Source organism: Lagenorhynchus albirostris, chromosome 6 (genome assembly GCF_949774975.1).
Source record: "Lagenorhynchus albirostris chromosome 6, mLagAlb1.1, whole genome shotgun sequence".
Lineage (NCBI taxonomy): Eukaryota > Metazoa > Chordata > Mammalia > Artiodactyla > Delphinidae > Lagenorhynchus > Lagenorhynchus albirostris.
In genome coordinates this window covers 3,340,406-3,366,049 of record NC_083100.1, presented here as the reverse complement: position 1 = coordinate 3,366,049, position 25,644 = coordinate 3,340,406, and the positions used below count along the sequence as shown (strand labels likewise).

At 55.2% G+C, this 25,644-nt stretch overlaps 1 protein-coding gene across 1 annotated transcript in view; it reads left to right on the top strand.

Moving 5' to 3' along the window:
• The window catches only part of MLPH (melanophilin), a 41,758-nt gene that overhangs the window by 9,425 nt on the left and 6,689 nt on the right, over window positions 1-25,644 (top strand). Inside the window, exons 3-11 of the mRNA XM_060151764.1 lie at window positions 11,014-11,232; window positions 11,347-11,459; window positions 13,203-13,241; window positions 13,828-13,931; window positions 15,087-15,206; window positions 16,250-16,448; window positions 18,602-18,741; window positions 24,269-24,499; window positions 24,713-24,868. Coding sequence (XP_060007747.1) covers window positions 11,014-11,232; window positions 11,347-11,459; window positions 13,203-13,241; window positions 13,828-13,931; window positions 15,087-15,206; window positions 16,250-16,448; window positions 18,602-18,741; window positions 24,269-24,499; window positions 24,713-24,868 — 1,321 coding nt within the window. The remainder of the gene's footprint in view (window positions 1-11,013; window positions 11,233-11,346; window positions 11,460-13,202; window positions 13,242-13,827; window positions 13,932-15,086; window positions 15,207-16,249; window positions 16,449-18,601; window positions 18,742-24,268; window positions 24,500-24,712; window positions 24,869-25,644) is intronic.

The following is a 25,644-nucleotide window of genomic DNA, read 5'->3' as shown; positions in this document are numbered from 1 at the left end:
TGTGGAGTATGGGAGGCGTCAAGGTCAGGGTCACTCCAGAGCCATGGCCTGAGTAACTGGGGCATGGAGGTGTCATCACCTCACCTGGGGAAGGTGAGGGTGGAGCAGGTGTGGAGGAAGCCAGGACACGGGTCAGACCTGTTGACGCTGGGTTGCCTGTTAGACACGAAGTGGCCAGGGAAGCCCCACACCCACGGGGCTGGAACCCAGCAGAGACAGGACTGAGGGCGCAGCCACCTACAGATGCTGTGGCTGCTGGAATCATTCCAGACTAGTGGCTTAAAGCACACACATCCCTCGCGGCTCTGGAGTCCAGAAGCCGAGGTGTGGGCGGGGCTGCCCGCCTTCCGGAGGGTCCCTTGCCTCTGCCGGCGTCTCGAGGGGCCCACGCTCCTTGGCTTCTGCCCCTCCTGCCTCTTCGAGGCCGTCAGCCTGCCGTCTTCCAGTCTCTGTCTTTCTGACCTCTGCTTCTGTCGTCGCATCTCTCTGACTCTCCTGCCCTCCTGTTTTGCCTAGAAGGATCTCACGATCACGCTGAGCCCACCCAGCTAATCCCATCACCGACTCACAACCCTTAAGTTAATCACACCTGCAGAGTCCCTCTTGCCCTGTAAGGAGACACAGTCCCAGGTTCTAAGAACCAGGACATACAGCGTTTTGGGGTAGAGGGATCATTACTTAGCTGCCCCAGTATTTAAAGCCATGGGTCTGGAGGAGGCCACCCTGCAGGGAGGACACAGAGAGAAAGACGGACCCCAGCGGAGACAGAAGGAGCCGCGGTGGGAGTCTCTGGGTCCCAACACAGAGCAGCGTCCACACAAACAGACGAACTGTTAAGTGAAGCACGTTCATTGGAGGCCAGCGCCTCTCTCGATGGCGGGGAGGCGTCGGACCAGGACCGCGAGGCTTCCTGCCGCCCCTCTGTGGAGCCCTCCACCCTCCGCTCTGTGTTGGGCTGCAGGTCACCCCCGCCCCCGGGTTTTCATTATGAAGGTGCTTTCTCCCCACTGGTGTCTGGGGCCCTGACTCAGCCCCCCGCGACCCCAGGACTGGGGCCCAGAGCTGACCTTGGCCAGCGTCCTCATGCTGATTGGGCCCGCCCCGCCCCTCGTCCCCTCCCTCTGCTTCAGCCGTGGCCTGGAGGCTGCACCCGGGGCCCAGGGCCACAGGCTCTCAGCGACAGAGCCCACCTGGCCTTTGCTCTGGGGATCACAGCCTCTCCAGGCAGCCCAGCTGTTGTCACTTTTATTTTTTTATTTATTTTTTTAATTGAAGTATATTTGATGTACTTTTATTTTCAATGACAGCTTAGACCCTCCCATTCGATACGTATATAGAATCGCAGATCAGTCAGAGGTGAGGGGAACCCAGCCCTCCAGGGAGACCCTTGAGTGGGTCAGCCCCTCCCTCCGTCCAGGCAGAGCTCGGGTGGTTTTGCAGAAATTCCTGTCTACGGGGGATGCCCTCCTGATACCCTTCCTCTTTATTTTCCATGTTCCTCTAGTCATGTCACACCGTAAAAGGGAGACACGCCCGGGTAACCTCCAGTTACTGCTGGGAAAGGAAGTCTCCTAAGGATGCGGGTTGTGTTGCCTCCACTTCTGGGGGGCCTATGGGGCAGGGCAGGTCCCCGGCCAGTCGGTTACGGTCAGGGTGATGTCCTTGTTCGGAAGTGCCTGAGGCCTTCTGCTCAAGCGGCCTTCAGATCGGCCGCTCTGCTGTGTCTTCTTGGCCTTCCGTGTGCGATTAGATGGTGAGCTTGTTAAATACAATAGCGCAGGACATGGTCCCTGGAAATGCTCTAGTTTGGAGAGGTGGTGGTTCAGAGAATCCACATCAGAGTCAAGGCAAGGATGCTGGAGCCCCAGTAGCCTTCCCATGATTGGTGCTTCCTGTGCAGACACAGGCCCCTGGTGACACACTTGGGAAGAGTCGTGTAAACAGTGGGGGCTTAGTGAAGGGTGTTTTGTGGGTTTTATTTTTTGATGTTTCTGTCTCTTGCTCACTGTGGTATTGGTTAACTGCAACAAGAGGTGAAGCCGCCTCTGCCTGTGACAAGCCTTATCCCCAGGGTCCCCGTGACCCCGGGGAGCAGGGCCCAGGCATGTGGTTCTGAGGCCAGGACACACGGAGTGTGGGTTCAAGTTCTGCTCGGGTAGGTGCTGAGGCTTAGGAAGGGCGTGGCGGAAACAAGCTCCGAATAAAGACCTTTGGGTTCTGGACACTGAGATTGTTTCTGCAGAGCAAGTTGGCTACAATACCAGCAGTCTACAATGAAACCGAAGACAGTTTAAGAATAATAACCCCCCTCCTTCCCAATCTCCTCTCAGTGGTAATCTGTGCGTTTCACCAGTTTCAACGTTAATCGTCCATTTCCTGCAGCCACGGTATCCCGTTCTCTGTCACACGTCTGGTTTCTCCACGATTCCCTGGAGTCCTCATATTTTCTCCCAGTTCCTGATTCTCTAATCTATGAACCAACAATGGGCTGAATGGAGAAACTGGCCCTCAGGTGACAACTAAGTGGGTGACCTTAGCAAACTGAGCTGCTCAGGGGTTGTTCAGATGAGTTTTTTGTTTGTTTGTTTGTTTAATTTTTATTGAGATATAGTTGATTTACAAGGTTGTGTTGGTTTCAGATGTATAGCACTCAGATGAGTTTTTGATGTCCTTGACACACTCTGAAAGATGCCAAATGGATGGCCCAGCTCAAAACACCTACCGAGGTCGTTGACAGAACAAAGTTAATAGGGGGGAAACTGTGAAACCAAGACACAAACACATGCATTACTTGGAAGGAACTTTCCTGTCCTGAATACACGTCAAGTGGACATAGTGTGTGGGCTCAAGGTCAGTTCACCAGCAGCACATTTACCAGAGAGGCGATTTGCTAAACAGCCAATTCACCGAATATACAAGTTAGGAAACAATCAAACAAAAAAAGGAATACGTCTCCTTTAGTGTTTACAGAGTTAACAGGAATGGATGTTTGATGGATTGCTGCTCAGTTTTTCTCCCCATGTGGGAGCATCACCCTGTAAAGGATGCTGGGATGGGGCCTGGGTGAGGGCTCCGGCACCTTCTCCTGTGGGGTAGGACCAGCACCTCTTTGGCTTCTGCTGTCAAAGTGTGTGACCAGTGAGCTGGCCCAGGTCCCCAGCACTAACGCCCGCATGCCCAGTAGACCATCTCCATGACACGAAAGCCTCCGACCCCTCGGCCAGGCCTGACCTCCTGCCCTGTGCAGAGGACTTCTCACAGCCCCATGGGGAAGATGGAGGCCATCCGGTGGTGAAGGGCAAAGGCTGGAGCATCTTCCCCATGAGCCTCTTAAAGGGACATTTCAAACAGAACACGCTCGTTCCAGGGACTGGGGCTGTGGGCGGACCGTGTGGACAGCTACCCTCTGAACTGCCCAGGAGGATGTCCCTGGGGGTCTAGCTGCTGAGTGGCAGGTGCCTTGTGGAGCTTCCAAATGGCTTTTCTCACAGGCTATTTCGGGAATTCGAGGAGAAGGAAGGGGGAGGCCATCTGACCTTTGATTTAGCCCCAGGCAGATATAAGTCTCTCCCTGAAGTCAGCATGTGTGACCAGGGACTCAGGAGTGGGGTGTTTACCGTACGCGGTGTGATGTTATTCCTGGCTTCCCATCAACACAGTGCTACACTCTGGAGAATCCAAAACCCAAAGATGCACAAAAATTCTTAGGCAATTCCTCAAGCCTTCACTCTCCTCCAGACCCCACTCACTGTCGCAGTGAGCTCACCCAGTTCCTCACAGAAAGCTCACGGATACCAGGTGTAACCTCCCCCCGTGCTGCCCCCATCCTCACTTGTGTTCATGCCCACCCTGTGTTCCCTCTCCTGGCCCTTACTTGTGCTCTGGCCCTTTCCTGTCTGCTCCCAGCTCCTGGAGCAGGGAGCTGCCTCAGTTACTCCCTCTCTGCCCTATAGCTCCTACTTGGAATGTCAGTAGGATCAGTCGCCATATTGGAACAAAGAAAACAAAAGCAAGAACAAACCAACGAAAAAACACAGAAAGCCTCTCCTTTGTCCCTGACACCCTGCTAAGCCCTGGCACGCGCAAGGGCTGCACATCCTTACATCTGCCTCATGTTCCACTGGTCTGTTCTGGCAGCCAGCCCTTTCACAGATATAGATAATCAGTGAAACAACATGGAAGTCCCAAAATGCAACCAAGTATGTATAACAATATCTAGTACAATGGTAACATTTCATATCAGTAAAAGAGGGAAGAATTAGTTAAAGCTAAGTGTTGGAATAGTTGACCATGAGTGCAGGGCTGGGGGAGGGAGTTTGACCTCAGTTAGATTTATAACTGATACATTAAAAATGTAAAACATGAAACTGAAAATTATTGGAAGAAAATATAAGTAAATATGTACATAATCTTGGAGTGGAAAAGCCCACATATGACAACACAGGTAGACATCACAACACAAAATACTGATAAGTATTGACTAAATATGTACATCTGAATCTAAAAGGAAAATGTTTAATTTTTAAAAATTAGAAGAAAAAGTTTTGTTTTGTTTTTGGTTTTTTTTGCGGTATGCAGGCCTCTCACTGTTGTGGCCTCTCCCGTTGTGGAGCACAGGCTCCGGACACGCAGGCTCAGCGGCCATGGCTCACGGGCCCAGCCACTCCACGGCATGTGGGATCTTCCCGGACCAGGGCACGAACCCGTGTCCCTTGCATCGGCAGGCAGACTCTCAACCACTGCGCCACCAGGGAAGCCCCTAGAAGAAAGAGTTTTAACAGAAATGGCAGTGATTCATATCTTTGATCTCTAAAGAGTGTCTTAAAATCAGAAAGATAAAGAAGTTTTCCAAGTTAGAAAAACACAGAAATTCCAAAGTTTACATAGGAAAGGGATAAATGAGAATGCATGGGTGACTCATGTCGCTGGGTGAGGACCCAAGTTTACCTAAATAGAACACCCTGTTTTCAAGGGCACAGCCCACAAGTCAAATATTAGGGTGCGGACCTTCCCCAGAAAGGCAAACAGGTGGTGATGTGGATTTGCAATCTTTGCAAACAGACCTGAATGCCTGAGATTACCCACGAAAGAGCTCCTGGTGTGACACGTGGCTTGCAAACCATGACTTGCTTTAAAAATAAATAATAAGGAATTTGAGGTCACCCTTTGCTGGGCCACCTGGCACCACAGACAGGCAACTCCAGGGTTGAAAACACAGGGGCTGAAACAGGAAGTCAGCCGCCAGCGCAGCCTGGAGATTAACTGTGGTCTGGGTTCACCTGTGAGATTCCTGTGAGCCTCCCTCAGTTCACACATCACCACGTATTTCCTCTTTACCCCTTTTATCATCATTTGCTCATTCTCTTCAGAAGACCTCAAAGAACTTTAGCAAGTGTCTATTTCCCTCATTATAATTCCTGATACTTAACTCATATAATCAGGACCTTAGATCATGTAATTGCTCTTCAGTTCTTATTACATTATGTTTGTCCTCTTTCAGCAATTCTCTCTGACACTTTAGTTTGGTTGATGTACTTTTAATACTTTTGTCTCAATTCTGTGACTCATTGGTCCTTTCACCCTCATTCTTAAGGGTCATACTTGAGATTCGATTTTCAGTCCTCTGGAGCACATCTTCAGATTGTTTTCTCAGGAATGGCATGGTGGGGGGGGATTTTATATTTGGGAATCTCTCAGCTGGGAGTGAGATCTCTGCTCACACATTTTCCCTTCAGAACCATGGCAGAATAACGAGCCCCCAAAGATGCCCATGTCCTAATCCCCCAAATCTGTGAGTATACTGGGCTACCTGGCAAAGGGGAATTAAGATTGCAGATGCAATTAAGGGTGCCAATCAGGGCCTTAGCATGGGGAGACAATCCTGGGTAATCCAGGTGGGCCAGTGTGGCCACAAGGGGCCTGACAGATGGAAGGAGGGGGGACACAGGGCAGCGTAAGAGTGATTCATGGTGAGAAGGACTCAACCCACCATTGCTGGCTCTGAGATGGAAGAAGGGGCCATGAGCCAGTGAATACAGTTGCCCTCTAGAAGCTGGGAAAGCAAGGGCACAGACCTTCCCCCTGAGCCTCCAGGAAGAATCCCATTCCCACCAACACCTTGATTTTGGGTGCCATCTAGGACTTCCATAGCTTGAGAGGAGAAGTCAATACCTGGCTTCAAAGCTTCAAAAGTCAGGCTGACTCTCTTGTTAGGGGCTAATGCAGCTGGTGACTTTAAGTTGAAGCCAGGGCTCATTTACCATTTTGAAAACCCTAGGGTCCTGAAGAACTATGATAAATCTACTCTTCCTGTGCTCTGTAAATGGAACAACAAAGCCTGGGTGACAGCACATCTGTTTACAGTACGGTTTACTGAATATTTTAAGCTCACTGATGAGACCTACTGCTTAGGAAAAGATTCTTTTCAAAATAATACTGCTGGGCTTCCCTGGTGGTGCAGTGGTTGAGAGTCCACCTGCTGATGCAGGGGACACGGGTTCGTGCCCCGGTCCGGGAAGATCCCACATGCCATGGAGTGGCTGGGCCCGTGAGCCATGGCCGCTGAGCCTGCATGTCCGGAGCCTGTGCTCCGCAACGGGAGAGGCCACAGCAGTGAGAGGCCCGTGTACCGCAAAAAATAATAATAATAATACTGCTCATTGACAGTGTACCTGGTCACCCAAGATCTCTGATGGAGATGGACAATGAGATTAATATTGTTTTCATGCTGCTAAGACACATCCATTCTGCAGCCCATGGATGGAGGAGTAATTTTGGCTTCTAAGTCTTATTCTTTAAGAAATGCCTTTCATGAGGCCATAGCTGCCAGAGGCAGTGATTCCTCTGATGAATGTGGGAAAAGTAAACTGAAAACACCATGGAAAGGATTTGTCATTCTAGATGCCATGAAGAACATCCATGATTCATGAAAAGAGGTCCAAATATCCACATTCACAGGAGTCTGTAAGAAGTTGATTCCAACTCTCAACGGATGACTTTGAGGGGTTCAAGACTCCAGTGGCAGAAGTAACTGCAGATGTGGTGGACACCATGAGAAAACTAGAATTAGAAGTGGGGCTCCAGATGTGACTGAATTTCTGCAATCTCATGATACAACTTGAACAGACGACGAGTTGCTTCTCATGGGTGAGCAAAGAAAGCGGTTTCTTGAGATGGGTCTACTCCTGGTGCAGATGGTGTGAAGGTTGTTGGAATGATAACAAAGGATTCAGAATATTCCATAAACTGAGTTGATAACGCAGCAACAGGATTTGACAGAATTGACTCCAATTTTGAAAGAAGTTCTACTGTGGGTAAATTGCTGTCAAACAGCGTTGCATGCTGCAGAGAAATTGTTCATGAAACGAAGAGTCCATGCAGCGAACTTCATTGTTGTCTTATTTTAGGAAATCACTGCCGCCGCCCTAGCCTTCAACACCCACCACCCTGATCAGTCAGCAGCCACCAGCACAGAGGCAGGACCCTCCACCCGCAAAAAGAATATGACTCAGAAGAAGGTTAGCAATTTTTAACAAGAAAATATTTTAATTAAGGTGTGTGCATTATTTTTTCAAACATAATGTTATTGCACACTTAATAGACTTCAGTATAGTGTAAACATAACTTTTATTTGCCCTGGGGAACCAAGAAATTCCTGCGACTCCCTTTATTGCAGTATTCATTTTGTTGCGGTGGTCTGGAACTGAACCCACAATGTCTCCAAGGTGTGCCTTATTACCCGTCAGGTGTTTGCCCTTCTCTGCCTTGGCCATTATCTTCTCTCCACATTTCTGTCTCCTCAGCCCTTTTCTTTGCATTCTAGGAGAGTAAATGTATGGCTTCCAAATCAGCAGTTCTCAAACATTTTGGTCTGAGGGACCCTTTATGTTCTTAAATTACTGAGAACCCCAAGGAGCTTTTGTTTAGCTGGGTTATAGATGTCAATATTTATCCCATCAAAAATTAAAACTGGGCGTTTTAAAAATAGTCATTCGTTTATTTAAAACAACAATAAACCCCTTACAACATAACAAAATTTTTATGAAAAATAACTTTTTTTCCAAAATAAAAACATGAGTGAGGAAAATGGCATTGTTCTGTATTTTTTGAAAATCCCTTTAACGTCTGGCATAATTGGAGATAGCTGAATTCTGATATTTCTTCCGCATTCAATGTGTTGTAATATGTTGTTTTGTCTGAGGTGTTGGAAGAAAATCTAGCCTCACACAGATATGTAGTAGGAAAAAGCAGGAGTGTTTTAGTAGCTTTCTCACATAATTATGGACATTGTTTTGATAATACATGAAAACCCTAGGACTGGTAGTTTCTTAAAGGAAGTTACAATGTGGAATCTGAAACCATGGCAATGAACTTTACCTTTCCTGTTTCATGAAAGTCCATTGGTCCATCTTGCACTTGCAGTTAATCTTCTGTCCACGCATGATTTTGTGACACCTATGCAGACTTTCCAAATGTCGACACGTTTCATTATACCGAACCCAAAAAATCAAATCACTGCTGATCTTACCAGAAACCGCTCCGTGATGAAAACCGTCCGGCCCAAGTCAGCAGAGACATAAAAGTTTTCCAAAAGTCTTTGAGCTTGAAAGCTTGAGTTTTGTCAATGGCAACAAATACTGTCACTTGACACACTTTTAATCAAAGACGCACTTCATCAAGACATGCTTTCGTTTCGTTTCTTTTCTGGCAGAGAGCAGATTGGCCGCTGGTACACTCTGTACCTCTGGCTTGATCTGTGCTGAGGCCCCAGAACTTTCACCCGCCATAGCTTTTGCACCACCGGTGCGGGGGTCAAAGAGCAAAAAACACAGGTACTACCTTAGTGTTACTATGAGAAGAGTTTTGACCTTGTGGACCCTGTCAAAGGGTCTCAGGTACCCCTGTAGGTCCCTGGACCACACCTTTAGAACCACTGTTCTGAATCCCTGGACTTGATGTTCTGCCCGTTTCCCTCCCCATTGCCCACCTCAGTTCCTTTCCATCTTCACTTTAGCCCAGTCTTCTCCACCTCCGTGAACATAGCCTGTGGTCTTTCCACCTCAGCCTGGCTTCTTCTTACCTCCTGCTCCTCTCTCTTAGGCCCGCTCAGCACACACACAGGAAGACTAGTTTCAAGTCTTCCTCTGTTTACTACTACTGTGTAGTCAATCACATTCAGGGCATCTTTTCTTCCTGAAGGTGACCTTAACTTGTAGCTGCATGTTGGGCTCATCCCTGCCTGTAGTGCAGGGACATCTGGTCGACCCTGTGATTGCGATAAGCAGGGTGGCTCTGGCCCCTCACGATCCTCCAGGTCTGTTGACGTGCCCTCTGGTTGGCAGGCATCTGGTGTTACTCTGCTGGACCCATGCAGGGTCCCCTCTTCTCTCCCTCCTGTTTTCCAGCTGTGAAGAAGAGAAGTTGTGTTGTAGAGAATCTGAAGCAGAGTCACAGATGTAGAAAACAAACTTATGGCTACCGGGGGGAGGTGGGGGGGGATAACTTGGGAGATTGTGATCGACATATGCACACTACTACATATAAAATAGATACCTAATAAAGACCTACTGTAGAGCACAGGGAACTCTACTCAATACTCTATAATGACCTATATGGGGAAAGAACCTAAGAAAGAGTGGACATACATATATGTATGATAGAGTCACTGTGCCGTACAGCAGAAACGAACACAACATTGTACATCAACAATACTCTAATAAAATTTTTTTTAATTTTTAAAAATTTAAATTTATTTTAAATAATATATATTACAAATAAATATATTCACAAAAAAAGGAATCTGAAGCAGAGTATCATGATCTGTTCCCCCCAATTCAACACCTGAAGGTTTCCAGCCGCCACCCCAGGACTCTCGCGGGCTCTTGTTTAAGAGGACTTCGCATCCTGGGATGCAGTGTACCTCTGCACGTCCTCCTCTTTCTTTCCGGGGGTCCAGCTCCACCTGGATGGAGAATGGGGGACCCATGCTGGGAGACAAGCTGGACAAGGCCCTGCCCAGCCAAGGGGTGGCCTTGAGGTTTTCTGGCTGAAGCAGATACATCAGGAGTGGACGTGGAGGACGCTAGGCCCTTTCCACCTGGCCCCAGGTGCTCTGCGGTTTAAGGAAGACACTTTCTCTACCATGTCAATGCAGCTCTATCTAGCCTGTAGTCAGTGGATGACAGTATTCTTCCTAGCTTCCTGCCACCACTGGGCTTTGTTTCTTGGCTGTGTGGGTTCAGCTTCTCAACGCTTACTGTAGGGTGCCGACCTGACCTCCACTTACCTGGTGTCATCCTCAGCTCAGGACCATTAACTCAGGCCAGGGTGGCGGAGCAGGTGTGGCTGACCTGGGCCTCACAGAAGAGAGCGTCAGCCTGGCCCACCGTCTGCCCACCGTCCTGCTCCATCCTCTGTGACTCTTCCTGCTGCCGCTCTGACTGGTCCAGGAACCTCTTGGATTTTTCTCCTCTAGTCTCCTGCTAAACAATTAAACTGGGCCACAGATTGGCTCTAGATAACTGTGTGGCCCAGCCAAGCTGCACCCCCAGGACCTCACCGGGCCCCATCCCTGCTGGTTTCCCAGAGCCGCCAACCCCGTCTGGTCCGACGGAGCTTGGACACTGGGTGCTAGTGGCCACGGGTCCACATCATCCAGCTATACAGTCTCCAAGCTCTGGGCTGTACATCAGAAAAGCTCCGGGTTCAGGGTCAGAGCTGGGGAACCAACCTGGGGTCCAGGACCTCTGTGCACCCTCGTCCCGCTATACTGAGTTACGTGAGGTGGTGCGGGCAGTTGTGGGCCTGCTCCCTCCTGTGATTCTGAACCTGTATGGTTCGCAGCCCTTTAGCAATGAAAGAAAGTCATGGTGCTACCTGACTTTGGGTCACTGTTTTCTGCATCTGAGAGTCTGTGTGTGTGTGTGTGTGTGTGTGCGCGCGCGCACGCGTGCCCTTGAATTTAAAACCTGTTGCAGAAACAAGGCATCTGATATTTTCTTGTTTCCGATTCAGGGGTTTGAAAGGCAAGATTAAGAAGGAAAACTCCAAGAGGGAGCTGCTTTCGGACACGGCCCACCTGAGCAACACGCACTGCGCCCGCTGCCTGCAGCCCTACCGGCTCCTCGAGACCCCCAAGAGGCAATGCCTGGACTGCGGCCTCTTCACCTGCAAAGGCTGCGGCCACAACCCGGAGGAGCAGGGCTGGCTCTGCGACCCCTGCCACCTGGCCAGGTGAGCCGGGACCTGGAGATCAAGTGGCCCTGCCGGCGGGGGGCCCGGCCTGCCCCTTCCAGGACACGGGGGTGTGTGCCGCCCCGCCCGGGCCTGAGCTCTGTGTCTCTGCAGGCTGGTGAAGAGGGGCTCCCTGGAGTGGTACTACAGACATGTGAGAGCCCGCTTCCAGCACTCCGGGGGTGCCCAGGTAGCGTGGTCCCTCTGCGGGAGGCTGCAGGGAGCAGGTAAGGAGTGAGCCTCTTCCCCAGGCATCCAGTACGGGGCCCAGACTCTGTCTTTTCAGCAAACATTCCCCATGAGTCCGATGAGATCATCAAGACATAAGAGATGGGCTGTAGCTCAATCGTTTGTTTTAATATTCTGAATCCAAGTATTTATTCCATGAAGAACTTGAGGTCCAGACGGTGTTCTTGCACTAAACCTGTGCTCACCTGTGTTGTCCACCTTGAAGCCATTGGGGTAGAGGGATATGTCGGGGGAAGGACGTGAGATTGCCTGAGCTTAGAAGTGTCTGCTGAACTTGAACGGAGAGAACTGAGCGGTGTTTTCGGGAAGCTCTTGCCTTGTCCCTGTCACCTGAGTCCCAGGCTCTGCCAACACCTGGCCAGGCCTTCGGGCTGTGACGGCCTGTCAGGCCAGCATCTGGGGGCTCGGTGTCTTGACCGTCTCCATCTGGGGCACCGAGGAGAATGCCCCGGGGTCTGGAGCTCCTGCACGTCCCGAGCGGAGGCGGTGCTTCTGGGATTGGGGGTGTCCTCACTGTGCGCCAGCCTGGGCGTCTCCCCCAGGCCTTCTGGAGAGGCGCCTTACTTGTGTCTCGGGCCCCGTAAAGCCCCACGTTGATAGGCAGATGCAGGAGGTAGGCATAGCCACCCTCAGGGCATGGGCACACGCACTGGGCCTGGCACAGGTGTTTCTGAGCAGTCTTAGCACACTGTTGAATTTAGGACAGACCACCGAGACGCTTCCTCACCTGTGATGGCTTTTGGCACCTGGAGCAACAGACCGCGGGGGTAGGGGGCTTCCTTGGGCCGGGGGTGCAGGGGGCATGTGATAAATCATCGAAACCAGGACATTTGTAAGAGTAAAAGTGGCTCTCCTGGTAACCGTGCTGAGACAGCTGGCGTCACTAGGAGTGTCCTGGTGACACGGTGGGGCGGGGGGCACTGTCACCCTATTCTTCGGGAGTTTCCCCCACCTCCTCACCAGGATCCTCACCAGGATCGCGGCCGATATTTCTGTCTTGGTTGGAGCCTATCAGTAAATCCCACAGCCGCATGCACCCGCGACCCCGTGCCCGCTCGGCCGGCCGGGAGCCCGCTGAGGGATCTTCCTGCAGCAGGAGTGTGGTTTCACCGCCGCCGCAGGGCTCAGGTGTGGGAACCACAGGTAGCACGGGAAAAGCCACACCACGAAGCGTCTGAGAATCTCAACGCCGGAGGCCCCGTTCACGGTGGGAAACCACAGGCCACGTCACAACGCTGAGGACCTGGTCCTGGCCCCGGGAGGTTCTGATTTCTAGGGACTGGGGTGGGCTCAGGAATCTGCGTTAGGTAAAAGGTCACGGGGATTCTGGCGCCCAGCAGGTTGCAGAGCTGGGAGCCACCCAGAAGCGGCCAGTTCAGAACTGTCACCACCGAGGGCCAGGAGGTGGCACTGGGGGGCAACAAAAAATCTGATTGCAGCTGCTGCTGCGGACCCAGTGAGGCAGGTCTCGGGTGGGGTGATGGTCCAGGGGCTGCATTCTCCCTGCTGGTACCTGTGAATGCAGCACACCAAGAAAGGGCACACGGAAAGAGCACAAAATCGGGAAAGTTGTACCTTTAAAACGAAGTAGTCAAACACAAAAAAGAAGAAGAAGTGATTCAAGTTAATGTTTCAAAAGCTGGTCCAGGCGGGGCCTAACGCAGGGGTGTAGCTGGTGAGGGCCGCTGGGGTCTCTGCTGAGTGCTTTTCTTCGGCTCTAGGTTTACCTGACCAAGTGCTGCGCTCACCTGACGTCAACAGTAAGTCTTTTGTGCTCACAAGGATGCCGGGGTGCCCCTGGCCCCCGAGGAGGGTGGATGGTCCATGGGGCTTCCAGACTAAAACCCCAGAATGCACTGTATCACTCTTTTGTAGTGACCTGAGGGAACAGAACACCGGCCAGGCCAGTGTGACTGGGGGGAAAGAGGGAAGAGTGAGGCTGTGCTGGGGGTCGGGGGACAGACCTGGGGGCTCAGGTGAAAAAGGCGTCCTGGGGGGGCAGAGAAGGGAGGGGAGGGAGGCCCGGGGCTGAGAAGCAAGTGAAATGAGACTGAAAGTGAAGAGGTTAGTTTGGGAAAAGGTGACTTAGCTCCAGGCCTGCTTCACCCACACACTGCAGTGTCTTCAGACTGCTTAGGAAGCGGTCGGTGAAGGTGACCATTGGTGAAGTGGATGCAGAGTATTCGTTTTTGGCTGTGATTCAGAACAGCTCTACCTGATGCTCAGATAGGTCTTTGGGAGGCCAGTAGAGGGCCTTGCCTGGTCGCTTCACAGCAGATGGAGGGGTGGGTGGGCGGATGGACGGATGGTCTTGTCCTTGTGCAGTCATGCAGGCGTCCATTGCAGGTGGGCCTGAGCCAGGCCCCGGAGGGAGAAGTGGAGACAGCGAGCACACGGATGAGGACAGAGAACAGGACACAGGGGCCCAGGCCCAGCCCGTTGGAAGCAAAGTAAGTCTTCCCCCAGCCCCGCCCTCCCTGATGCTGGAGGCTCGGATTCCGATGTCCTGAGAATCACAGGCTCTCCATCCCTCCGCGGGCCTGGAGCACGAAGAGCCGCCTGCCTCCACCATGCCCCGCAGCCTCTGAGATCACTGAGCACCAAGCAGCAGTGTGCTCTCGGCACAGGTCTCTCCATAGGAAACCCCAGAGCAAGCTGCAGGGAGGCGGGGCCTGCAGAGAGGCCTTCCTGGACCTCCAGCCCTGCCTGGACATCCGGCCAGCGTCCTCCGGGCACGTGGTCGTGAGGGCACTGGTGTCCCCCGGAAACAGCCTTTGCACCTTTCAGGGAAGCGAACCCCCTCCGGCTTTCCTCTGTGAACGTCCTTGCTTTTGTTTATAGCCGGCCGTGAGCCTTGTTTTTTATTGGTGTCTGCTTCTGCTTTCACTTCTTTTTTAACTTATTTTTGGTGATAAAGACAAGCAAAGTAATCCCCGGGGTTTCTGGGCAGGTTGACAGAAGGGCAGCAGGAGGGAGGGGAGGGGCGGGGCGGGCGGTGATGTTGGCTGGAGCCCCTTGGAGAGCAACAGGGTCTCTGAGAACCATGCCGGCTGGTCTGCGCAGCTGGTCCCCGGGGACTGTAGGCATCTTTTTATGAGAAAATTGTATATGTCTCGCTGACTAAGCTCAGCGAGTGCTCTCCAGTGTTGAATGTTCCCTACACAATACGTTTAAAGGATGGAAACCATGATGAGGGAAGGATTCGGAATACACTCTGCTCTTGCATCTAAAGATGATGGAGCTCTCTGGAGCCCCCCTCCCCGCTCTGCTTCCCCACGCTGGGCACCCCTCATTTGCTAAAGTGTGAGGGGTGAGAAGCACCCATCGGCCCAGAGAAGCCTGCCTGCCCCCCAGGGCGGCACTGCTGGGCCGTGTGCAGCTGTGTGCCCGTCGGGGGCTGAGCGGACGATTCCTTCTGCTCTTCTAAGAGGCGCTGGGGATGCAGAGCCTGTGATGGGTGGGGGGCTCTGGGCGGCCCCCGGCGCCGCCGCAGATGGTGGCTGTGCCCTTGGAGATGCCCTCCCCGCTGCCCGAGGCGAGGACGTGTGGCCCTCACAGTCAGGCTGACCCTCTGTCTCCTCTTTCCCGCACCCCTTCCTGCTCAGAAAAAGCGCGTCCTGCCCGTTCACGGCTTGGACTTCGAGGCAGACTCTGACGACTCCACTCCGTCCTGCGGGCACCCCCCAAGCCTGTCCTTGGTCTCTGTGGCCGCGGACAACCCGCAGGTCAGTGGGCTCTCTTTTCTGCCCCCGGCCATCCCAGGATAACCTGGGCGACAGGTTTTCAGGCCCCGGGTCGGGGGACAGCATTCTGGGAAACAGTCTGATGGCCATGGGGGCATCACAGGCAGGGGGCCAGCTGGGGTGGGGGGCATAGAAACGTCACACCCTCCGGTCCCTGGAGAGACGGGGTTGGCTGCTCGGAGAAGTGGGGCGCTGGGCAAATGGGTCAGGGCCCTGGGGCGTTCGGGGCGGGTGCCTGTCCCCGTATGAATGCAGAACCCCCGGGACTCAGGAGCGAGGGCAGAGGAACAGCATCGCCCTGGGGTCGGACAGGGCCCGGCACGCGCCTGCACTCACCGCGGCTCGCCACTGGGGTCCCTCTGCTCCATCGCCCAGGCGAGGGCAGCCTTGTGGGCGGAACGGGCTGCCGTTAATACTTACACCAGGACACGCGGCCTCCACGGGGGCCGCCCAGGAGAACCGGCCATGTAGTCACTGCTCCCTAGCTGTGTGCCCTTGGCCTGGGGACCCTGCGTGAGGCTCCATCCCCTCGCCTCACCTGGACAAGGGCTGATCCTCTCAGCCTCACAGGACCCCTTTCCAAAGGCACTAGAGGCTGAGCCCGGCACACACAGGACCATCACACACAGCACGGGCAGCTGGGGCACGAGCCCCAGAGCGAGGACGCCCTCGGCTGGAGCCCTGACATCTCAGTGCCCGGGCTCAAATGGCACCAGCCCAGAGCTGGGGCCAGGCTCGGTCTTCCGGGGCTGATCTGCAGACGCCTGCGGGTGGGGGCGCAACAGAGCAGGGAGCTGGGAGCCAGCACCCAAAAGGTCTTTGGGCCACGGGTTCTGCTCCAGCGGCAAGTCCGGAGCCCTTTGAAATGAAAGGGAATTGAGTCTCCAGGAGCAGAGAGGATGGGTGTCCAGTGTTCGGTCGGTCAGATGATGCCTGTAAACCCTCAAGACTTGGACTGGAAAGGCCCACATTCCAAGGAGCTGCCCTTTCCCAGTAAAACCTGCCAACAGGCCCCATGTGCTCAGGCCCTCACAGATGAGCCCTGCGTGGAGGAGACCACCTCCCAGGAGCCCGTGGATGAGGCTGATGCCAGGGCCTCTGGGTGCCACCCCCGTCCAGAAGGGCAGATGGCCAGCCTCTCGCCTGCCGGACCAGACGCCCTCGCTGAGCTCTGCCTGCCAGGAGAGTCTTGCACGATGGCCCCGGGGACGACTGCGACACCTGGTAGGTGCCCTTGACCACCGTCTTCCGCGCGGGCTCTGCGTGGAGGAGAGGGTCGCTGGCAGCCTGCCCCACCACCCCGATCTGTGCCAGGCCCCTGACTGGTTTACAGTGCGTAGCCCCTTCTTCACTCTGACTCTTCAGCATGGGCAGGCCTGGCACACGCCATCAACCCCTGCTCCCCTGGGCTGCGCGCTTCCCTGGTAATGCTCAGAAGTACCAACATTGACGCCTGCCCTGGCCACACAGCTCACTGCCACCTTGGATGGGGGGACATCGAGCAGGACTGGGGTAGGGACGTGCAGGTGTCCCTGAGATGATAGGATCACTGGTCCCCCGGACCGACCACCTTAACCACAGGACAGGGCAGCTCCAAACCTGGGGCGCCACCTCCCTTCCAGCTATGACTCGGGAGGTCCCTGAGTGCTGAGACCCTAGTTTAAATCCTCAGTTTAGTTTTGTTGTCAGACAGTCGGCTTCCTGATGAAATCCCGAACCACTGTCTGTTCCTGGGCCCTGGGGGAGTGTGCACTGGGGTCCGGGGTTCAGGTACCCTAGTGATGAAGGAGCAGGTGAGACCCCAGAAGCAGCACGGGCTGCTTCCCACCGACCTGCTCCCACGTGGCTGCAACGTGGGACCAGCTGCCGGGGAAAGGTGCTTAAGATGCCGTCTGCCAGGAAGTGGGCCGGCTTTCCATGTTCCCTTTTCATTATATTATAGGGACTGTAAGCTCATGATTCACACGCCCACCAGGATCCTGGAGCGTCTGGGGGCAGCGGGAGGGCAGCTTTACTTCCCCATAAACAATGAGTAAACGAATCTACATCGACCAAGTCACAGGATGAAGACTCGGACACACGCATTTCCTCCCAGGGTCCCTAATCAACCCCGGCACGTGGATGGGGGGGCAGCGGGGAGAGGGAGAAGCTGAGACAGACAGTATCGAGCTGGGAAATGCGCCTGGGAGGCAGGCAGCTCTGAGTTTCAAGCCCAGCTCTTTCGACCAACTCACCACCCGATTTCATTGATTCTAAGACACATTTGTCACCTCGTCTCAAATTGGGAGCGTCTTACAGCGAGTGTGGTAGAAGAGAGTGTGTTGGAGATAGATTGGCAGTGTTGTGTCTTAATAGTGCATCAGACAAGCTACAAGGTCTGCGGTTTAAAGGAGTGTGGTGTGTGCTTGAACAAACCTCTGAACCGCCGTGCCTCGGTTTCCTCGTTGTAAAATAGGGTTAGTGCCTAGCTCAGCGCACTGTTGTGGCCTCTGAATGGGATGGTTGCATCTGTTAGCCCTTGAGACATAATGACCTATCACAAACTTACCAGCTTAAAACAACACACATTTATGAGCTCACGGGGGCCAGGCATCCAACACGGCATCGCCAGGTCATTAGCGCACGTCTCCCAGGCTGAAACCACAGTGTCCACGGGGCCAGAGTCTCAGCTGGAGCTCAGGGCCTTGCCCCCAGGTCGTTCAGGGTGCTGGCAGGGCCATGTGGCCGGCTGCACGTCAAGCACAGAAACAGCTTGTGCAGCTGATTCCTGGGACCCTGGCTCCTGTGGGGCGCCCCACAGGAGGGTCAAGCCCTCCCCCTCCCGGCACAGCTGGATGTTGTGCCCTCCAGGCCAACCTGGAACTCTGGGGGTACTTTCTGGTGAGAACATGGGGCTCTTCCACCAACAGAGCCCAGGAATAAGCGTCTCAGGCCACACCGTAGGTGACCCGTGCCCACGAGAGTCTGCGAATCACTAGGCTGGCAGGAAAAGCAGTCCCCGGTGACCAATGTGGAAAGACTCCCCAAAGTCCCCTCCACTCGTGGAAACTTCCCGGGACGCGTGTCTGCCACACCCGAGGCGCGTGGAAGTCCATGTGATGGAATTATATGACATTTGCTTTGCCCACCTGGCTTTCCTACCTTGGAGCCCCCCGTGAGTGCTGGCGGGGCAGGGGCTTCTGCTCCTGAAATTCCGAGCGTGGGACCGTGGACTCTGTTCCATTCTTACTTGGTCTAGGGATCTCAGCCCCATAATATCAATGGAGTAGAATCATGTCTCCGTTTTCTTCGATTTCTGATTTCTCTTCATTGGAGAAAATGCCCATTGGCTTTCAGCTTTTCACTCCAAATAATCCAAACCCACTCTTCCTCCAAAGGAACAAATGTCCTCTGGATTGAGCAGCTCCCATCCCACTATCTGGCCGACGTGGACACCTCAGATGAAGAAAGCGTCTGGGCTCAGAGGGTGGCCTCTCACCATCCCAGACGGAGAGGCCAGACCTTGTCTGAGAAGCAGGTAAGGTGGCCGGAAAGAATGCATTCTAGTTGCTGCTCTGGGTGGTGCCTTTTTACCTTAACATCAGTTCATTGCTGAGAAATTAAAAGTACTTCAAAACTATGAAACTGCACAAGCCTGCTCAGCAGAGATGTGCAGTGTCAGGAGCCCTGGGACGAGGGGTGTGGTCCAGCGCTGCGGCCACAGGCTACACACTGCCCTCCAGGGCCTCGGGGACAACAAGCAGGGCTGCCGGCGGGCCGGGCCTTTGCTGAGCCCTCTGCTTCCGTCCGCACCTGCTTCCCCCTCTGATCTGCCCGGGGCTCACCCTTCCCGGGCTCGGACGTTGGGGGGGCCCTTCCTCAGTCTAAGCTGACCTAGAACAGGTTAGGGGCCCTTCCAGCCTCAGTCCCTTCACAGCTGTGCTCCGGAAGTGAATGATCTGCGAACAGGAGCGCCTGACTTGTAGAAGGTGCCTTTCTTTTTTTTTTTGCGATACGCGGGCCTCTCACCGCTGTGGCCTCTCCCGTTGCGGAGCACAGGCTCCGGACGAGCAGGCTCAGCGGCCATGGCTCACGGGCCCAGCCGCTCCGCGGCATGTGGGATCTTCCCGGACCGGGGCACGAACCCGTGTCCCCTGCATCGGCAGGCAGCCTCTCAACCACTGTGCCACCAGGGAAGGCCAAGAAGGTGCCTTTCTTCGCATGGCTTTCTGGTGAATCAGTGTCAGGTGTTTTGTTAGTTGTTTTGGGAGGTTTTTTTGTTGTTCTAAAATTGATCTAAAACGTCAACAGGGCAGAAGCGTGGAGTTTTTAAACTCTGCGTCTCCCTCTGCAGAGTCAGTGCCCGCAGGCCCAGCTGGCTCTCTTTCCTATAATATCACCCGGCAGCATGGCCCGACCCCGGGGCTGGACGTACCTCCTGCTCCGACCTCCGTCTCTGAGAGAAGCCACTGACCCTTTGCCCTGAGCACAGCGGGGCACGAAAGGCCCTCAGGAGGCCTGCAGTGAAGACCCCGCTCTCTGCCATTCAACCCAGGGGCTCACTCTTCTTTTATGGAACAGGGGAGATGCTGATGCAAGGAAGTGTCCTTTGATTCAGACCAGGGGGTGACTGGCTTGGCCCCTGGGAAGGCTGCGGGATGATGGTGGACGGCCAGTGTGGCCAGGACGGAGACCTCCCCAGGGCAGAGACAGAGACCTCCCCAGGGCAGAGACAGAGACCTCCCCAGGGCAGAGACCTCCCCAGGGCAGAGACAGAGACCTCCCCAGGGCAGAAACAGAGACCTCCCTGGGTGGCAGAACCACCGCTGGCAGAGAAGTTCCCAGTGTCCAGGCCAGAAGACAATGGGATAAAGACTAGAATTAAATAGTCTATTTTCAGCAAGTTTTTAATTTAGCAGCTTTAGTGACGTTCAGTAAAACACATATCCCGGTATTTAGTCCTACTGACACCAGTCATCCTTTATGCCTCCTTGAAAATTACTCTCTGTTTCATGCTTGTATCTTGTCTCTGGAATTCTTCTTCTTCATTTCTTTCTCTTGACTTTATTTACTTCCACTGACTTCACCTGCATCTTTGTGAAAAGGGAATCAGGCAGTGTAAAGAGCGGCCTCCAGAGGGCAGTAGCGTCCCTGTGCATTGGGGAAGACCCAGGGCCGACTCTTACCGGACTCACAGACATGCCTTGGGGATTCGAGAGTTCTCGAGAATAATGTACTATTGGGGTCAGTCTGAATGGTCCTCCCCTGACCTGTTGCCTGTCTTCGCATCTGTACTCGTTCGTGGTCAGGACTTTCTGGGTGAGGGATAGTCAGCAAAGACTTTCTATAAATAATCACTCATGCTGAGAGAGAGGCCAGAGAGAGCACAGCACGTGGTACCAAGGACGGATGCTTCCAAGGGGCTGAGATCAAGGAGGTGCAGGAAACGGAGCCCTGGCACGCACCCTGCCCCATGTGGTGGGTAGTGAGCCCCTGGTGCCCCAAGAGCGCAGGCTAAAGACACTGACTCGGTTTCCCCACGAAAGCCTCACCGGTGCCAAACTACAGTCGCTCATTTTCCTCCTCTGTCTGCACTGCATTCCTAAATTGTAAATCTGGGTTTTGCTGCAAACGAGTTGGAAACACCGGAAGTTCATTCCAAGTTGCCGTCCGTGTGTCCAGATAGCATGTAATTTACCTGGACGGAGCTCACACGGGACAGAGCGGCTCCCACTTTGGGCCGAAGGGAGGGGCACGAGCAGCTTTGGGCCCCTGAGCACCTGAGAGACAGGTGTTCCCTGGGGGCTGTCTACAGGGGGCCAACGGCTCTTGATCCCAGATGGAAAACTGGGACGCGTCCAGGCTGTCCTGGCGGCATGCGGACAGGCTCTCTTGCTCAGAGAAAACCACCAGCCCGCAGCTCACCTTCCGTTCCGAGGGCTGTGGTCTCTCTACGGCTCTGTGCCGCCCCCAGCTCGTGTCCCTCCTCCGTCAGGACGAGAACTTTCTGAGTTCTCGTCATGGGATGCTTTCCTTTCTCTTTCGCTCTGGAGGTGGTACTTCACTGTGCCGGTGCCGGACCCTGGTTGGGTCAGCTCTTATTCTCCTGCCGTGGGTTCATGCCCACCACGCTCCCCGGGGACACACGACTGTCTGCTGAGCATCCCCCTCCCAGGTATTGATCGCTGCCTCTCAGGTGCCATGAGTGCGCCCACAGCTGGTCTCAGTTACCAGCAGCCACTCGAGGCTGGGGCCGCTCCCGCCGAAACCCTCGTGTTGAAGCTTCTCAGCTTGTGTTCTTCTCTGGGCAGATTTGCCCACTCAGAGCCCTCGGTGCTGTGAAGATCAAACTAATTACCTGCGGAACAATGCAAAAGCGTCTTACCAGCCTGCTGGAGCCATCTCCCTCTTTTAAAACAAGGCGGACCACAGAGGAGATAATGGCAGGCCAGATGCATCTGCCGGGCTTGGAAGAAAACAGGAGAATTGATTTTCTCATTTCCCGGCCTGGGAGTTAATAGGCTCTGGTGACTCAAGAGCTGGTGACTCAAGGTATGAGCCAGTCGCACTTTCAGGTCATCACCTGGCAGGCCTCCTGGCCCACGCTGACCCGGGGCTCTTGACTTCTAGTTTGAGCAGCCTGGCATAATCAATTCACACCTTCCTGTGCACCTCAGGTTCAGCAGTGACAACGGCTGCGCCACGGCAGTGACGCTGAATGTGTCACCTGTCCTGCTTTATTCATCCTCCCAACGCCCCCCGCCTCCGCTTCTGGTACCGCTCCCAGCTTCTGCTTGGCGTTCCAGAACCCCGGCTGTCAGAAAATGGGCCTCACAGTTACCTTCCCAGGGCACATGACGAATGGTGGCCTGACCTTTCCTTCCACTGCTTGGGAATTTGGTGCTCCCGAGGTGGTAGGTGCCAGTGTCCTGCTGGCCGGAGTGGCTCTGTCCTCCAGCCACTGAATCCCTCCCTCTGCTGCAGATCTCTGAGCGGAACAGGTACATGTCAGCCGGGGACCGCCTGCTGACCCACTGAAGCCCCTTTGTTAAGGGAGGTTGAGGCACCAACACGGGCTTTGCAAGGAAGACTCTCAATTGGGAGCTCATGCATGGGGCTCAGAGAGCTGAACGGGTTTCCACCGTACAGCTGCGGGGGGGGGGGCGGGCGTCTGCCCCCTCCAGGTCCCTGCCGTCCGCTGTGCTACAGCTGGGGGTGGGGGGCGTCTGCCCCTCCACGCCCCTGCCGTCTGCTGTGCTACAGCTGGGGGTGGGGGGCGTCTGCCCCGTCCAGGCCCCTGACGTCCGCTGTGCTACAGCTGGGGGTGGGGGGCGTCTGCCCCTCCACGCCCCTGCCGTCCGCTGTGCTACAGCTGAGGGGGGCGGGCGTCTGCCCCGTCCAGGCCCCTGCCGTCCGCTGTGCTACAGCTGGGGGAGGGGGGGCGTCTGCCCCTCCACGCCCCTGCCGTCCGCTGTGCGCGGAGCCTGGGCATCTGTGGGCCCAGCCAAAGGTGCAGAACTCAGAGGGGCGCAGGTGTGCAGCCTTTGGTGCGGATGTAACGAGAGAGAGGCTGGGAAGTCAGAGCAGCGAAGACCCGGGGACCTCGCTTGGTCCTGCAGTATCCGGCCTGGGGGTCCAGTCCGTTGGAGCGGGCAGGGGTCTCCTGCCCACCCTGTGTGTGAGGGTGTACCCAGCGCACAGGGGCCACCTTCTGGGGAGTGAATGGAACAGAACCCTTGGTCTAATGCGAGTGCATGTGCACATGTGCGTCTGAGAGACAGACAGCCGGGTAGCTGTGGGCGTAGGGGCGGCAGCCAGAGCTTACTGCAGTCTAGGCCCTGGTATGATGCTTACTGAGTGAGGCCGGGCAAAGGAGGGGCTCTGAGCATCCTTTCCCCACATGTAGAATTAGGGTAAGAGCTGGAATCAATGAGGGACTCCCACCCCCTTATAGAGACTTAGAAAATTATGACCAAAGAACACAACCCTGGGGCTTCCCTGGTGGTGCAGTGGTTGAGAGTCGGCCTGCCGATGCAGGGGACACGGGTTCGTGCCCTGGTCCGGGAGGATCCCACATGCCGCGGAGCAGCTGGGCCCATGAGCCATGGCCGCTGGGCCTGTGCATCCGGAGCCTGTGCTCCGCAACGGGAGAGGCCACAGCAGTGAGAGGCCCGCGTAACGAAAAACAAAAAAAGAATACAACCCTGAAAAATAATTTCAAGAAACAGAGGCCTAGCTAAACTCCGGAGAAGAGATTTCCAGAAATGAGCACTGTTTAGCTCTGAGTTTCTCACCAGCCAAGGCAGATAAATAGATATTCTGGGTGGTAGGAATCTCCTCCAAGTCCACCCTGGTGGCAAACTTCCCTGGCGCTAGATTCAGGAAGGGGTGAGTGGTAAAGGGTGCTACTCACTGTGTCATGGAAAACATCACTGAGAGGTTCACACAACTTTGCAGTTTTCCAAGAGTCACAAGTACACTGTAGACACTTCTCAGTCAGCTCCAGACCCGCGTCTAGGAGTACGATTCCTTTGCAAAGCTGACAGGAGGCTCGTGGGAGAGACCGTGGACACAGAGCCTGGTACACAGAGACATAGCATGGACAGTGGACATGAGTGCTGTAGCGGTTATGCAAGTTCAGGGCCCACCCCCGAGCCCTCGGGTGATACTGAGGCCACACGGCCGTCGGGTACTTCAGTCTTATCACGGGGGGACCGAGAAAAACCCCGAGAACAGACTTGTCAGCACCCCGTGGCCTCAGCTGGCGGATGCAGACAGTCCGGGCTGAGGTCTTGGTTTGGCGCCATGAGGATGCTTAAACCCTAGGAAGTGGCTTGGGGACCCAGTTTGGGAACAGAGAGAAGTTGAAAAATGGTGCGTCTCGGGTGGCCTGGGTGCTGTTAGGATCGCCAGGAACATCCCACCCTTCGGGGCCTGGTTCTGGAGCACAGGCGGCGCGGGCCCCTTGGCCGAGCTCGTGTGGGACGTAGATGAGGCCGCAGCTCCGGCCAAGCCCCCGGGGTGCTGGGGGCCGGTGCTTTACGGAGCCCTGCTTCTGCTTTCAGCGCTTCCAGGTGACCGACCGGCTGAGATCAGCCACTCGTCCATCTCAGTGTCCAGTTGGCAGCAAGCCCATGGGCGCCGACATGGAAGAGGCGGCCCTAAAGAGAAGACTGGAGGCCTTGATCAGCCGCGCCGGTGACCAGCGGGCCTCATCCGAGGAGGAGGGCAAGGACGGAGGGGCGGAGCAGGGCAGCAGCGTCCCCAGCGAGGACCCCCCCGGGGCCGCCCCGGAGGTGAGGCTGCCTGAGCGACCCCGGCAGCACACGCTCGGAGGCGGGGCCGGGGGGGCCTGGCCCCGGCTGCACACAGCGCCCCACCGCGGGCTGCCCGGCTGGCCAGGCAGCTCCTGGCGCAGCGAAAGGGGCACCTTCAGGATGGGACGTGTGTTGGGGCGAGCCCTGCGGTCTCCCCCGCTGGTGGTCACGTGCGGCGCTTCCCTCTCCTAGGTGTGCACGGCTGCAGGCCAAACGCCCAGCCGGGAGAAGGGGGCCCGTGGCCCCCAGGACCCCGTGCAGCCCAGCAGGACCACAGACGAGGAGCTGTCGCAGCTGGAGGACAGAGTGGCCGCCACGGCCTCTCAGGTGCAGCGGACAGAAAGCGAGGTAGCCCCGGCAGCCCCGGGAGCAGGCAGCTCCCCCAGATAGGTAGTGGGGGCCCTGGAGGCCTGGCAAGGGTGGTCAGCCCCCCGAAGGGCTCACACACAGGGAGCCCACGTTGTCGGCTCCAGGACAGGCTCCTGGGGCTTTCCGTGGAATCACTCTCCACGCCACGCCCTGTGCCCCACCCCTGCCCATTTCCCTTTTAGGTTGGCAGGGGACAGGCGGCAGGCGTTTTCAGCCACGGAAGGAAGATGCTGACACTTACCCCTCCCTGCCCCATGAGGAGGGCTTCTCCAGAAGCAGGCTTAGATTTTAGGACAGCCCCGGGGCTCAGGACCAGACTCTGACCGAGGGTCATCCTGTAAACTTGGGTCCCGGGCTTGAGTTAGGGTAGGAGGTGTGTTAGTGGTGTGCAAAGGTCAAAGGACAGAGCGAGGGTCTCCCAGAGACAGTCAAGGTGATTGGGCTCTGCTCTGCCCTCCCCCTGCTGACCCCAGAGGAGAGGAGGTCTGCCCGTCCGAGTGCAGGGGACGCAGCACCCACTGTCCATTCATTCCAGCTTCTTTTCTCTTCAGCAAGTGCCCTTCCGTCCCCAAGGAAGAAGGGGCGCCTCCCCAGGCCGTGCACCTTAGGGGGCGCAAGTGAGCCTGAGAACTTTGCATTCATTTATTCCTTCCTATGGAGCCAACAGTTCTCAGTCGGGACCCCAAGTACGGCGGGCATTGTGTAGACACAAGGTGCAGCTATGAGCACCTCAGGGCAAACCCCTGCGTTCCTGG